Below are 14,607 nucleotides of genomic sequence, written 5' to 3'. Positions count from 1 at the left end.
GAAAGAATAGCCTAGATAACCAGTTCTCAAACTTACTGGTCTCAGGACACCTACACTCAAAAATTCTTAAGAACTCCAAAGTGTTCTTCAGGAATTAAACTGAGAAATATAAAAATATTTATTTATTCATTTAAAAATAACAATAAACTCATCTATTAATACATTTTTATTCAAAATAACTGTATTTCCCCCTCAAAATTTAGTGAGAGCATTGGCATTGTTTTACATTTTTGCAAATCTTTTTAACATCACCACCAATCTTATCAGAAAAGCATTTAAGTATTGGGAAGCTGACAAATTTCAGCTGATGGATAGATGTTTTCCTACATTTTAATTTTTTGCTGGAAACATGGAATTTTATCATTGACAATACTGTTGGCTTTTTTCCTTCAAGTGATAGGCATGCTCCATTAATTTTTAGAAAACATCTGCCCCACAACCAAATCTGAATAACCGTAGTTTTTCTGACAGTCATTGTTCCAAGTAAAAATGGTGTTCCATTAAAGAAGAGGCCAGTCAACAACAATGTAAACAACCGCTGAGGTGGTTTTCCTTAAGACAACCATCATACCTCAGTATGTAGCAGAAGCACTTTATCAGTACTTTCCATTTTGTCACACAGAATATTAAAAAGACATATACTCAAGGGTTGAGATTTAAATAGAAATTTTACTGCTTTATCAAGGACACTCTTAAATAAAACTGGTATTTTTTTAAAATATGAATGCATGTTAGTGAAAATCAATGACTACTAGCATACTTTGGTGCTCGTGCCTTCATTCATGCTAAGCAAGGTGCAAGCTGTTTACCCACCAATGCTTTTGCAGCATCAGTGAAAATGTCAACATAGTAAAAAAGGCAAATAACATCCTAGTATTATGAAAACAGTTTTGACCTCACTGACTCCTCTGAAAAGGTTTCAGGAATCCTCAGGGGTTCATGAGCCACACTTTGAGAATTGCTGATCTAGACTGACTTCTCCATTCCCTCCTGTCCCGCTCCCTCCTCAGCCAACTACAATCTGGCTTCTGTTCCCAAAAGGCCGTTATTTTACCAAGATCACCAATGATATCCAAACTACTAAGTCCAGTGAATATTTTCATTATCATTTTTATTACCCACATCTCTGTAGCATTTCACCCTACTGATCATTTTCTTCTTGAAACTCTCTCTGTCCTATTCCCATAATATCATTCCTGCTACATATTTGAGCCATTTCTCAATATTTGTAGGCTCTTCTGCTTCTAGCCATTTCTTGAATGTTGGTATTCCCTAGGATTCCATCCTTGGTTTTCTTATTCAACATACTTTTTCAAGATGATCACTTTATTCCTATAGCTGATTACTCTCAAAATAGCTAAATATCTAGCCTGGACTTCTCTACTAAATCCATATATATATGTACACGTGTGTGTGTGTGTGTGTGTGTGTGTGTGTGTGTGTGTGTGTGTGTGTGTGTTTATATATACATGCATATATACATACATACATATATAATACTACTAGACATCTCTATTTGAATGTCCCACTGACACCTTAACATCAACATGTACAGAAATGAACTCATGTTCTTTTCCCATTAAGTCTGTCATCTTTCCTATACTTTCCATTATGGTGAGTGGTCCTACCATGCACCCAGCTGCTCTAGCCAGAAACTTGGCAGGCATCCATGATTCTCTACCCCATCTCCTGCCACCCATATTAAATCCATCACCCAATACTATCAGTTCTACCTCCTAAATCTCCCTCATGCCCTTACCCTCCTCCTCTTCACCCCACTGCCACAGTTCAGGCTCTTTGCCTTAGCTAATGACCCACCTTATCCTGAGCCATGATTACTTCAACAACCTTATAACTAATGCACGTCTCTAGCCCAGCCTCACTTTAATCCATTATCCATAATGCTACCAGAGCAGTATTTCTAAAATGCTAATCTGATCATGCCATTCCCCTGCTTAAAACTTTTTAGGGTTTCTCTTTGCCATCATGATGAAATCCAAAATCATTACTATGACATACCAAATCCTTTATTATCCAGCCACATCTCTCCTTCTGAAACTACAATCCAGTCACGCTGCATCTCCTCAAACATGCTAATTGTTACATGTATACGTCTTTACCTATTATACTTATATATGCAAGAGCCTACCTCCTTTCACCGAGCTACTGCTACTTATCCTTTAAGGCTCATCTCAGATATCATCTCCTGCAGGAAACCTCCTCTAACCAACCCTGACCTCCAGTCAGGGTTAAATGCCTATTGTATACGTACCTCATAAATGTTTGTAGAAATTAACTGAACAAATTCCACTACAATGAAAACCAACATAGAGGAGATTTTGATATTTGCTAAATACAATTTAAGATGTATATTAATTTGCATGTGTTTGTAAATTTTAAGGTGTAAAACTTATGGGTTTTGTTTGTTTTTTTACAATTTCAGTATATAGCAAATTAGGGCACAAACTTCACCTTTTATTTCTTCTATAACCCTTCAAAATAAATCAGTTTTTAACTGAAGAATAATATCTTGCACATACATAATACTTCATAGTTTTCAAAGCACTTTCACAAACATCCTCTCAAATACATTGCCACATACAGTCACTGAGTTAGGAAAGCTAGGTTTCAACCCCATTTTGCAGAAGAGGGAAATGAGATACAGGGAGAAAAGGTTATTTGCCTGAGGTCACTTGGTCAGTAAAGTGCCCTATCTAGAATTCAAGCCTTCCTATTCTCAATCCAGTGCTCTTTCCAGCAGAACATGCTCTGTATTCAGCAGATGTTCAACAGAATTGTTTTGCCAACGAAATAAGCAATCAGTGACCACGTGCAGATGAAGGCATCATTTTCAAAGTAAATGCTTTGGCCTAGCACATGGGCATCCCTCTGCCCATTCCACACCTGAACCCACAGTATCAAATTCTTTCCAATCTCTTTAATTTTAAGCAGCACTTATTTTTTCCCATCTTTCCACACATTTTCTTGCTTCCTCTTTCCCTTCTTTGAGTTCCTTTTTTCTCTTTCATTCCTTTCTTTCACTTCCCTTTAAAGTTTTTTCTCTTCCAATTTTCTTACTTTGCCTTCCTAATTTCTTAAATTCTCACAAACTTAAAAGCTGTTGTACCATAAACATCTCAATGGCAATACCAAAACTGGAATTTATTCTGCAGCTTATTTAAAATCCAGTCTCCTAGATTTGCTAGTGATGGTTTCCTAAAATGCCTTTGTGTACTGTGAAAAAGTGTCTTACCTGAAGGTCTGTGCTTTAACTGCTTATATAGATCAATGGCACGCTGTTCCCTATGAAAGAGAAAAAAAGGTTCTATATGTGAAGATAGCTTAATGACTTTAATAATCCCCAACTTGAAATGAACAACATTATTTGAATAGAGTAATGATCCCATTTTAAAGCAAGTACATATTGCCAATGAATATTTTACAGAGCGTTTCACTGGGTAATAAGCAAGATCTTAAGATGCAACGTTTAATAAATTAATACTTCATATCTGCTCTGATCTACTATCACATATATAATGTCCTTGCACCAGAAACACTTAAATGGGAAAAAATTATGACCTGTGATTAGAGAAAAAAAATCTCCAGTTTCTAATCAAAACACTTAGGAAGTTAACCTTATTTAGGGAATCTAATAGACAATATCTTCCTTGAACCAGAAGTATGGTAAGTAGGGAAATAGTTTGTGACTAGAATACTTGAAAATTTCTTAACACTCACATGAAAAGATGTTTCGATTTAAAAAGCAAAGGTCAACCCAAAGAGTTACTTCCAAAACTTACTGTGACTAAAAAAGAACTTCCTTTTTAAATATGATGCCAAAATATTTGGGGAAAGGAAAACTGTAGAAAAGAATCACATATAGACTTAATCTGCCAGAAGTACAAAGAACAAATAATCTGCTACCAAAAATTACAGACACCAACACCAACAACACGAGTTCACCCTTACAGAGATTCCATCAAGTCTCCCTGACGTCGTCCATAGGGGCTCTTCTGTAGCTCCATGATTTCAGTGTGCAGGGACATGATCTGATCCTCCAGGTACCCAATGACACCCACCTAAAATATGATGAAACACAAAAGAAATGACAGGCTCACCACCACACAACACAAAGAACTCAGAGAATGACTGGCTGCAGTAAGAGAACTAAGTGATTTAATGCAAAACACTGATTTTGTTGAAGCCTTTTTGTCTTTCAGATTATGACATGTAATTTTCACATGAGCACCAACTTATTCCTAGGCTTCTCTCTTTTCTCTCTTTTCTCTCCTGACAACAGTAGACTATTAGCATTTTCTTTTTCCTCCTGAGAAGCAAAAAGATAAAAGTGTCACTAACAAGAAAAAGTGGCCATCAAAACCACTGCATCTCAGTTCTATGATTTTCATTGCCTCCCAACTGCCTTGAATAAGGATGCAGAAAGATAAAGGCATGGGATTTCCCAACCCAGGATACCAATTGCCCCAACCATGCCCTCAGGGAAGTGCTGGCATCAAGAAGAGCAACAACTTAGTGGGACCACAGACAGATGTACTGGGTAAGGAAGGAATCTGCCACCTAGAGAATGATCTATACCTAGTGTGACCATATAACTTATTGTTATATAATTTATTGTCCGAACTAGCATAATTTTGAGAGTATTATTGATAATTATGGCAAGACAGGTATAAACTGAAACTGTCCCAGGTAAACCAGGATGTCCAGCCATCCTATCTAAACCAGTCATAAAAATAACAGTGATAACTACCATCTGTTATTCACTCCCATTTAATCTGTATAACCCTATTAAAAACAGGTACAGTCCCTATAATATCATATGGAAACTGAAGCTCAGTGAGACTTCAATTTAGTCTCTTTTGCCCAAAGCCTTGGTTTTCATCCACTATGGTACTTCCCTCTATATATACAAAGTATCTACTAGATATTTGGCTGATATTCAGGAATGACATGAAAAATACTCTACAAACCAAAACCAAAGACAATTTCTAAGGGAGACCTCAGGAATTAATAAGCACACAAAGTGAGCTCAATGATTTTACCTCAGCATAGTGGATAGCCTTTTCTTCCATTTCTTTCCATGCTTTTAACATTTTTTCTGAGGCTAAAAAAAAAGTCTTAATTGGTTATCTCAGAAATAGCCATAGCTTTAATTACTGACCTACCCATCTTCTTGCCATATCAACATCAAAAACAGAGTTATGAGTTGAATTGTCCCCCCAAAAGATATGCTGAAGTCCTAACTCAGTACCTCAGAATTTGACCTTATTTGGAAACAGAGTCACTGCAGATGCAATTAGCTAAATTAAGATGGACTCAATCCAGTAATGACTAGAGTCCTTATAAGAAGAGGAGAAGAGACACAGACACAGACACATGAAGGGAAAGCTCCATTTGACAACAGAGGCAGAGATTTAAGTGCTACAGCTGCAAGACAAGGAATGCCAAGGATTGCTGGCAAACCATCAGAAACTAGGAAGAATCAAGGAAGGATTCTTCTCCACAGGTTTCAGAGAGAGCACGGCCCTGCCAACACATTGATTCTGGACTTCAAGCCTCTGAAACTGTGAGATAATAAATTTCTGTTGTTTTAAGCCACAGAGTTTATAGCAATTTGTTATGGCAACCCTAGGAAGCCAACACAGATGATTTTCTCTTTAAAAAAAAAAAAAAAGAAAGAAAAATTTAAAAGTAATACATGAACATGATCTTTTTAAAAAATCAAATACTATATTGGGGTATAAAAAGAAAAGTCTCTCTCTTCCCCTCCATCCTCCACCCTCAGGGATCCCTCTGTTAGTCATTTCTTACATAGACACATACATATCCTCTTCTCTCACAAATGGGACCATCTATATATACTTTTCCTTCTTTGCTTTTTTCCCCAACTTAAAACACTGCTGCCGTTAAAGACCTAAGTGATCTTTTAACATCAGCACACATAGGGCTACATCACTCTTTTTAAACAGCAGTATAAGATATACAACTGACAAGTCAAAGATAATTTGATAAAATAATTATACTGTTTGCCATTCATCAGAATGCCTATAATATACAAATAGAAATAAAACATCAATCATAGAACCAGCTTTAGTCGGTAAATTTATTTACCCAACTAGACACTGCTGATCATTTATTCTGAAATACACATGCCTTGCTCAAGATAAGTATACAAACCAGATTTATTTCCCAAAAAAAGATCTGTTTCATGAAAGAAAATAGAAATGCTGAAGGCGACCCTTTTGGTTTATTATTTGAATTTTAACTCTGCTTTTCACATTTCCTTAGTACATCTGAAGGGAGATAAACTTGGAGTGAAATACTGAAAAATTGGAGGCTGCATACAATAAAAAACAGTGGGACTCCACGGTAGGTGGTTTGGGGGAAACAAAAACCCTGGAATTATTTGTGCTATTATTTATAGAAAGATAAGTAGTTTAAGACTTCCCAGGCTAAGAAGTCACCCCAATACAGACTTTGTATCTATTTTCTAAATGAGGTTTGACAATTACAAATTCTTAAATCATTTTTGTATTTTTCTGAAGCTGAACAATTTTAGTCCAACTGTGGTGGTGGTGGTGGTGGTGGTGGTGGTGGTGGTGGTGGTGGGGACGGGAGGTGGGCGGGGAGGGCAGGGGGGGGAATAAAGTTGCTCAACTAAAGGTTAAAAAAAAAAAACTAACATTCAAACCAAACACGGTTTATGATGATCTGAGATGTCCTCTCTCTTGTTCTAGTATGAATGTAAGTGAAACAACTGGCTAAGAAGAAGGCAACATAGCAAATGGCTTTAAGAGACTAGACACTTCTTTCAAATACATTATCCAACACTTACATATCCCATAAGTCATCTGCTCACTATATCTTTCCAAGTCAAGCTGAATGCTTTTGTGAAAAAACTCCAATTTAGCTTTCAGTTGCTGAGATGCTGAGATTAAAGTGTTCTTCATTTTTGTCAAGTTAGCATTATATCTAAGAAGACTTAACCTAAACCACAGCAAGAAAAAAAAAAGATATAAGCATTTCAGAAACACTGGACAAAAGTTTAAAGACTCAAATTGCCATAAGCCTACAGCCTATGTTTCTATAAGAAATAGGTGATCTCTAGAATCTGGTCTCTAAAGACTTCCTGCCCATGATACTCTATGATAAAACAATCTTCTTATACTAGGACTGCTCAGGAACTACTGTCAAGCTTTTGCAACTGGATGGTTTCAGACCATTAGTAAGAATTCTACAAGTCTGATCAGAATATTACATTTCAAATTGGCCCAGTATATAGTATTGCATGGGATATTGACTAGTGAAAACTGGCAAAATTAATTCTTGAGCATTAATGCACATGACATTGGGCGTGTAAACAAGAGAATCTACTTACATTGCTGCTCTCTGTCCCTGAAAGAGCCTGCTGTAGTCTTCTTTTAGCCCAGACACATAGTGCACTGCTTCAGCCCATACTTTACGCAGCTGTATAATTGGAAGCTGTATTTTGCTGTCCTGTACTATGTGTAAGAAGTTGGGGAAAAGGAGAGGGGAGTTACTTTTTAAGATTCTAGAGTTCATTTATTATTCTTTGTGATTTCCTGTCCATACAAATAGCATTCCCATAGATACTAGAAACGGATGCTAGAAAGAACCACTTGTTACCGTTTCATTCAGTCAATGTACATTTACCAACCACCTGTACACCTAACATGAGCCCTCCAGATACAAGGGGAAATAAAAATGAAGAAGACGTAATTACTACATAATCGCAAAGCTTACAATTATTCCTGTCTATTTTTTCCTTGCTTCTCTCCAACCTGGAATACTTTTTTTTCTCCACTAATTCAAATTCTTTATTTCTTTGAAGATCTAAATCAAGTCCCACGTCCTCCACAATCCACCACCGTCTTTTCTGCTTCTGAATAACAAATTTCATCTCCTGGACTACCAACCCAGCTTCAGGAAAACTTTATTTTTTACAGTATGTGATTACAGGGTAAACAGCAGCTTAATAAGAAATGCCTTCCTCAATGTAAGACTTACGAAATTATCTATTTATGATTATCTCTTGTCTTTTCTTTGGCAAAGGGAATGCTTCTTTCTAAAACCATGGCAGGTATATATTAAGTTCAATGAAATTCCATTTTAACATTATAAAATTCTCCAAGATTGAAGAGAGATTCATCTCATACTTAAGGTGGCAATTATATTCTGTTATTCTTTTCCAATGAAAATCTTCAGAGAAAGGTCACTACACTAGATTTCATATTGAGAAAACACATTATCTGAAACAGACTTCAAAAAAATAAAGCTGTGTATCTGGAAAAATCTTTGCCTCTCCTAATAATGATTAATAGCCTCAAGTAACTTTTCTTCTGTTTTTATATACCCACACTTACTCCTGAGGCTTCCTCTAACAGACCAAACAAACAAAACAAAACAAAATCCACACCTTTTAAAAAAGAGTCTGGGTGAGGAGAGCCTGGAAGAAAAATCATATACTGTCAAAAATAAAGTCTGAAAGGGCCTAGAAATGATACCCCAAGTATCATATCAAGTATACAGATTTTGGTTTCTAATACTATTCTCAATTAAAATGAAAGGAACCAGGGCTCCTTGGAGAAATGGCCGATTCTAGGACTAGGGCAGGAAATTTAAAAGATGGTCCTGGAATACCATGTGGTACCAGAAAGTAAGGAAGTGCTTAAGAAAACAAAAACGGAAACACCCTTATTGATGGGGCAAGTAAAAGGGGCACAGGAAGCCAACTGAAAGAGCTCCTAATGTAAGCTCCAACAATTTGAACAACAAAATAAATAAACTAGCATTGGATTATAATCCATAATATAAAATAAATATCCATGAATTCAAATAGATATAATAATTGAATAAATTAATAAATGGGAAAGAAGAGATAAATCGTGTGTGCAAAAGAATTCCAAATAAATTATGTAGATACTCTACCCTAAAGGAGGGGGAGCATAACTCCCACTCCTTAAATGTGGGTTCTTGCACAGTGATTTCCTTCCACAGAGTACAGTATGGAATGGGGGGAGAAAGACTAAACTTTACAGTGGAGAAAGCTGACAAACACTACTTCAGCCAGGTGAGCAAGGTCAATACTAATAGTCATTAATCATGTTGACAATATGTACCCTTTACATAATGTGATGAAAACAGCACTTGAATTCTGTGATCTTTCTCTCAAAAATCCATTTTCCTAGTCTAATCATGAGAAAAAAAATCAGATAAATTGCAACAGAGGGGCATCCTACAAAATATTTGACCAGTACTTTCAAGGTCATCAAAAACAAGGAAAATCTGAGAAACTATCACAACCAAGAAGAGCCTAAGGAGACATGACAACTAAATGTAATGTGGTATCCTGGATGGGATCCTGGAACAGAAAAGGGACATCAGATTAAAAACTAAAAGAAATCTGAATAAAGTATGAACTTCAGTTAATAATAATATATTGGTTCATTAATTGTAACAAAAGTATCATACTAATGTTTAAGTTGTTAACAATAGGGGAAGCTATATGTGTGGGGGAGGGGAGTAACATAAGAACTCTATACTATCTGCTCAATTTTTCTATAAATCTAGAACTGCTTTAAAAAAAAAACTAATGAAAAGGAAAGATTATATAATTTCAGCCCTTATGCCCAATTTTGTTCTTGATTTTATAATTTTGGGCTTGTTTTTAGTTTTGGGTAGACAGAAATTGATCACTTAACTTCTTCAAAAGAAAATAATAATTTTCTCAGGATAAATGAAATCATTTGAATGTTAAGCAGTACTCATAGGATAAAATAAGTATTTGAACATGCTTAAATAATGAAGGAGAAACTAAAAAGTGGGCTTAATTAATAGTGAAGATTCATTGTTTTATATGTGAGAACCCTATCCACAGGAAAGTAAGTCTTCTCCCAAATGAGGGATCTGGTGGTGATTTCAAATCTACCTCTTCACCTTTCAAACCATACAAACCCATCTTTCACCACATATAGAAACCTGAAGTATGAGACACAGAACAGAAACACCAAAGGACCATTTCTACTAGTCATGTTGAGTCAAAATTATATTATTTCAGATTTAAAGCTCAGTCAGTAAATGAACTATACTTACCAATATAATTTACACAGTCAGATAAACTTCTGGAAGCAAATGGTCCTTCATATACAGTCTTACTTTTATCAAACAAATAAACCATATAGCTATCACAGCCCCTCTGAAAGAGAAACAAACAATTAAGAAAAAAGATCCTTGAAAATCCTAGGTTCTCTGAGTACCTAAGCATCAGATTTCCTACTTTGAAATGCCAATGGTGAAGTCAATTTCATTAGCATACATCTCACAGATTTAAGATCTAAACTTTTGTTTAGGAAAAATAAATAAATAACTGTAGTATGGACTAAAGTGAAAAACAATCACTAGACCCAAAAGGACAAAAGCAAAAAGTCATAACAACATATATCCATAGAATGGGAACACTATTCAGCAATCAAAAGGAATAAAGTAATGATATGTGCTATGACATGAATGAATCTCAAAAATATAACAGTATGAAAGAAATCAGACACAAGAGATTATAGATTATATGATTCCATTTATATGGAATGTTCAGAAAAGGCAAATCTATAGAGGTAGAAAGTAAATTAGTGATTTTTCTGGGGTGGACAGAATGGATAGTAACAGTTAATGAACGTAAAGGATCTTACTGAGATGGAAATGTTTTAGAACTGATTTATGATGATGGCTGTGCAATTAGGATAGTTTGCTAAAAAAAAATCACTAAATTGTACACTTGAAAGGGTAAATTGCATGATATATAAAATATGCTTCAATAAAGTCAAAAAAAGAAAAATGAAAAAAGAGTCATGACCAAAATCATATTTTACCATCCATCTATCCTCTGACAAGACCTATGAGACTGCTGGTCTAATTTGAAGGTTCTAGGCTTTAGTACAAAAAGGGGAAAAAAAAGGGAGGAGGGAAGTGGCACCAAAGAGAAAGTCATGCATAGTTCAAAACAACAAATGTTTCATTTCTATCTTTTCACCTTGCAAAGCAATAAGCATAATGAGTAGGATAAAACTAAAAGAAGAATTCTAAGATGCGGACCATCCCCCAAAGGATTCCAAGTATACATCAAAAACGCAGGGCATGCAATCCCTCTGTGCAAACAGATTTCTTATACTCTAGGTATATTAGAATTGTCTTACAACTCCATCCAAAACACACTGAGAGGCTGGTTTCCGAGGATCCAAAGAAATTCCCGTCTCTGAAAGAAGCTCTTGAGAACCAGTATTTATTCCAGTTTCACGCTCAATACGAGACTGTAGTGAATGAAGACTTTCATCAGGTGGTAACAGAAAAGAAATGATCTTTGCAGAAGTCATATTTAGGATGTGTACTATCTGTTTAAATAAGAAAAAAGAGAAATAACTATTGATCATTTGCTACATAAAAGATTCAGTGCTAGATACTAAAGAGAATTTAAGCAAAAGGCATTATCTCTGCATTAAACAAGGTTCATTCATTTTCCAAAGTGAGATCTCCTTCTATAATTATAGAATGACATTCTGATAACTGAAGAGTAGAGTTTACTTTTCTACTGCAACAGATGTTAGTTCCAAGGAATAAAGTTTGAAAGCTCTAGGGATGTACAAAATCAAGAAATAAAACCCCCAATTTAAAAAGGTAACACGTATAGAAAAATGGTACAGATGAACTGGTTTGCAGGGCAGAAATAGAGACACAGATGTAGAGAACAAACGCATGGGCACCAAGGGGGGAAAGTGGCGGGGAGGGGTAGTGGTGGTGGGATGAATTGGGAGATTGGTATTGACATATATACACTAATATGTATAAAATAGACAACTAGTAAGAACCTGCTGTATAAAAAAATACATAAAATTCAAAAATTCAAAAAATAAATAAATAAATAAAAAGGTAACACTTACTTTGAGAAATATATCACTGACCTGGAAGGAAATGTTTATGAATTGCCTAATAGATGCCAACAAGTTAAGTGCTTTCACATAACGTCCTGTTAATTAGATCTTCTAATCTCCATTTTGGCAAAGACAGAACCAGAGCTCTGAGAACTTCTTGCCTAAAGCCCCAATGAAGATAGCCTGATACAGGCCAAGTAAGTGTGAGACTGAGTTAGGTGGGGCTCTACCCCAGTAACCAAGGACAGCCACAGAGTTAGAGGTCAGTCTTTTGAACACAACATAATTTTAAATCCTTTTCCTTCTACTGTCCTTAGATAAGCCATACAAAGTTAATACCTATGTTTCCCCAATGCTTCATACTGACTAGTGTATACAAATGATTAAAATTATCTCTGCTAGAAATGTTTATTACAGAAGTAAAGCACTAACTTTCTTTTAATATATAATAACCTTCTAAGTTTAAAAAAGGTGGGGGGAAGAGAAGGGAATCTTCCAAGTTGACATGGATTACAGTACAAGCATAAAAGCTGGGACCTTCCATTCCATCCTGGCCTAGGCAGATTTCACACTGTGACAGTGGCCACTAAGAACAATAGCAGAAATTTAGTATGAAAATCCTAAGGTGGACACTTACTTTTACATAGGGTATATTTCAAACTAGGGTGGGGTGATCATAGCATCCCACTACTAAAGCCGAGCTAGAAGGGAGCAAAAGAAAGGGTGAGGAAACACAACCTAAATTAATCCTTTTGTTCACTCAAATATTTGATAAGTACCTACTATGGTACATACTATTTAGTGTGTTGTGCTAGTAATGGGTATGCATATTGAGTAACTTACTGATCCTTGCCCTCCATAGGATAATAGTCAAATAAAAGATATTAAGAAACATTAAAAGAACTAAAATACAATGCAAAATGCAATAGGTACTGTAATGATGTAAAATATTGTGCCGATTCCAAAGGAGATTACTTGGTGGGAGGAGAGGGGTGCTTTATAAAGGAGGCACTATTTGAGCTATACTTTGAAAAGGAAGAATGATTAGAACAAGAAAAGATTGAAAGAAGAAAGGTTCTTCTACGCAGAAAACAACAAGGTAGGCAGAGAGGTAGAAAGGGATGAGCATAATCAGAGAATATAAATTATTCAGTTCAAATGTACCTAAAATGATGACCCCTGAGGGCATAACAGGAGCTAAGCCTGGAGGTGCAGGATGAAATGAGACCAAGATAGATTCTGAATACCAATGTAAGAGTTTGGACTTTGAAAGGGAACTATGGAAGGCTTTCTAAATTGAGAACCTGGCAAGTTCAGAATTGTTAAAACATTCAAAAGATAAACCTCACAAAATAATTGGATATGTAAATTGAAGGAGATGGAATAGTCAGACAGCCAAAGTTTCCAACCTAGGTAACTGGAAGGGTGACAGTGCAAGTAAGAGGCACAGGAAAAGCTGCAGAAGTAACTAACGGAGCAAACGTGCTCAGTTTTTAATGAATTATGTCTTGGATAAGTGGGACCACCAAGTGTAGTTATAAATACTCCACAGAGAGTTGTATAGTCACAACTAAGGAGATAAATTTGGAAGTTATCCATATTCAGTTTATAGTTAAAGTTATACAACTGGAGAGACTGCCAAAGAAAAGGAAGAAAAGTAATATGGAAGAAGAGAAAGCTAAGGAGAAACTCTTAGCAGCAAAGAATGTTCAGTATACTTTTTTCAACTTTGCTACGTAAAGTTTTTCATAATAAATAGTTGGAAAAATCTGCAGACTCGCTAAACTTTTTTTTTAAGGGAAAGAAATATTTCAGTAACTGTTTTGTTGATTTCTTCTTTAAATGAAAATAAAACAGATGCCATTCCCTCCTTGAACAATGTAATAAACACCTTAGAAAAATGCCCTGCAATAACACCAACCTGTTTTGCAGTTCATGCTTCTGTGTTCATGACATTCCCCTGCCTGTATATCTTTCCTCCTGCCCATTCTCAGGATTAACACTTCCTTATCCTTCAAAATTCAGTCCTATTATTACGTCTGGGAAGCATCCCTGAACTACTATGAATAGTACCCTACACATACCTTATTCTGTACAACCTCAAAATAATACTGATCCTTTAAAGAAGACATTACTGTACCTGAGCTATAAGTAAGTATATGTGTGTGTGTGTGTGTGTGTATTTTTTTTTAATTTTTTTTTTTTTGCCCAGATTCACAGATATGCAAACTGTGGTGTTGCAAACTGACTAAAGTCTATAAACCACAAAACACAAAAGGATCTTTCCCCATGCTCTATGACAAGCACATGCTCACAGACCCCTTCCAAGTAAAAGTGATGCTATGATTACCATGACAAGGCAAAAAAAAATCTGAGATAAAAACCAAAATTTTTTGAAGGCAACAAAGAACTAAAGAGTGTCACCAAGTCCTGCTTGTCTAACACATTAGGGGATGATTTATTCCTTGGCACAGTAGAAGAAAACCAAATCATGACAACAGATATCTTTTCAATGTCAGCCAAGAACGACACCAACATGGCCTCAAGTTCCTATTTTAAAAAGTATATCAACATGAGAGTAAAACTCTCATGTAGTAGTTATATGACTACTTCTTTCTCATTTCAATTTTAGAAATGCTATCTGCTA

The 14,607-nt window shown here is 35.6% G+C and overlaps 1 protein-coding gene across 3 annotated transcripts in view; it reads right to left on the bottom strand.

Annotated features, from left to right (window-relative positions):
• CHUK (component of inhibitor of nuclear factor kappa B kinase complex) overlaps positions 1-14,607 on the bottom strand; it is a 34,331-nt gene that overhangs the window by 7,499 nt on the left and 12,225 nt on the right. For all 3 annotated transcript variants that reach the window (XM_059899588.1, XM_059899590.1, XM_059899589.1), the window contains 7 exons: positions 11,229-11,423; positions 10,132-10,234; positions 7,397-7,520; positions 6,854-7,005; positions 5,061-5,122; positions 3,970-4,079; positions 3,254-3,303 (listed from right to left, as the gene is read on the bottom strand). In XM_059899588.1, the coding sequence (XP_059755571.1) occupies positions 3,254-3,303; positions 3,970-4,079; positions 5,061-5,122; positions 6,854-7,005; positions 7,397-7,520; positions 10,132-10,234; positions 11,229-11,423 (796 nt within the window). The remainder of the gene's footprint in view (positions 1-3,253; positions 3,304-3,969; positions 4,080-5,060; positions 5,123-6,853; positions 7,006-7,396; positions 7,521-10,131; positions 10,235-11,228; positions 11,424-14,607) is intronic.

The sequence above is a fragment of the Balaenoptera ricei genome, chromosome 16, assembly GCF_028023285.1.
Source record: "Balaenoptera ricei isolate mBalRic1 chromosome 16, mBalRic1.hap2, whole genome shotgun sequence".
Lineage (NCBI taxonomy): Eukaryota > Metazoa > Chordata > Mammalia > Artiodactyla > Balaenopteridae > Balaenoptera > Balaenoptera ricei.
This window is presented reverse-complemented; position numbering and strand designations above follow the sequence as displayed.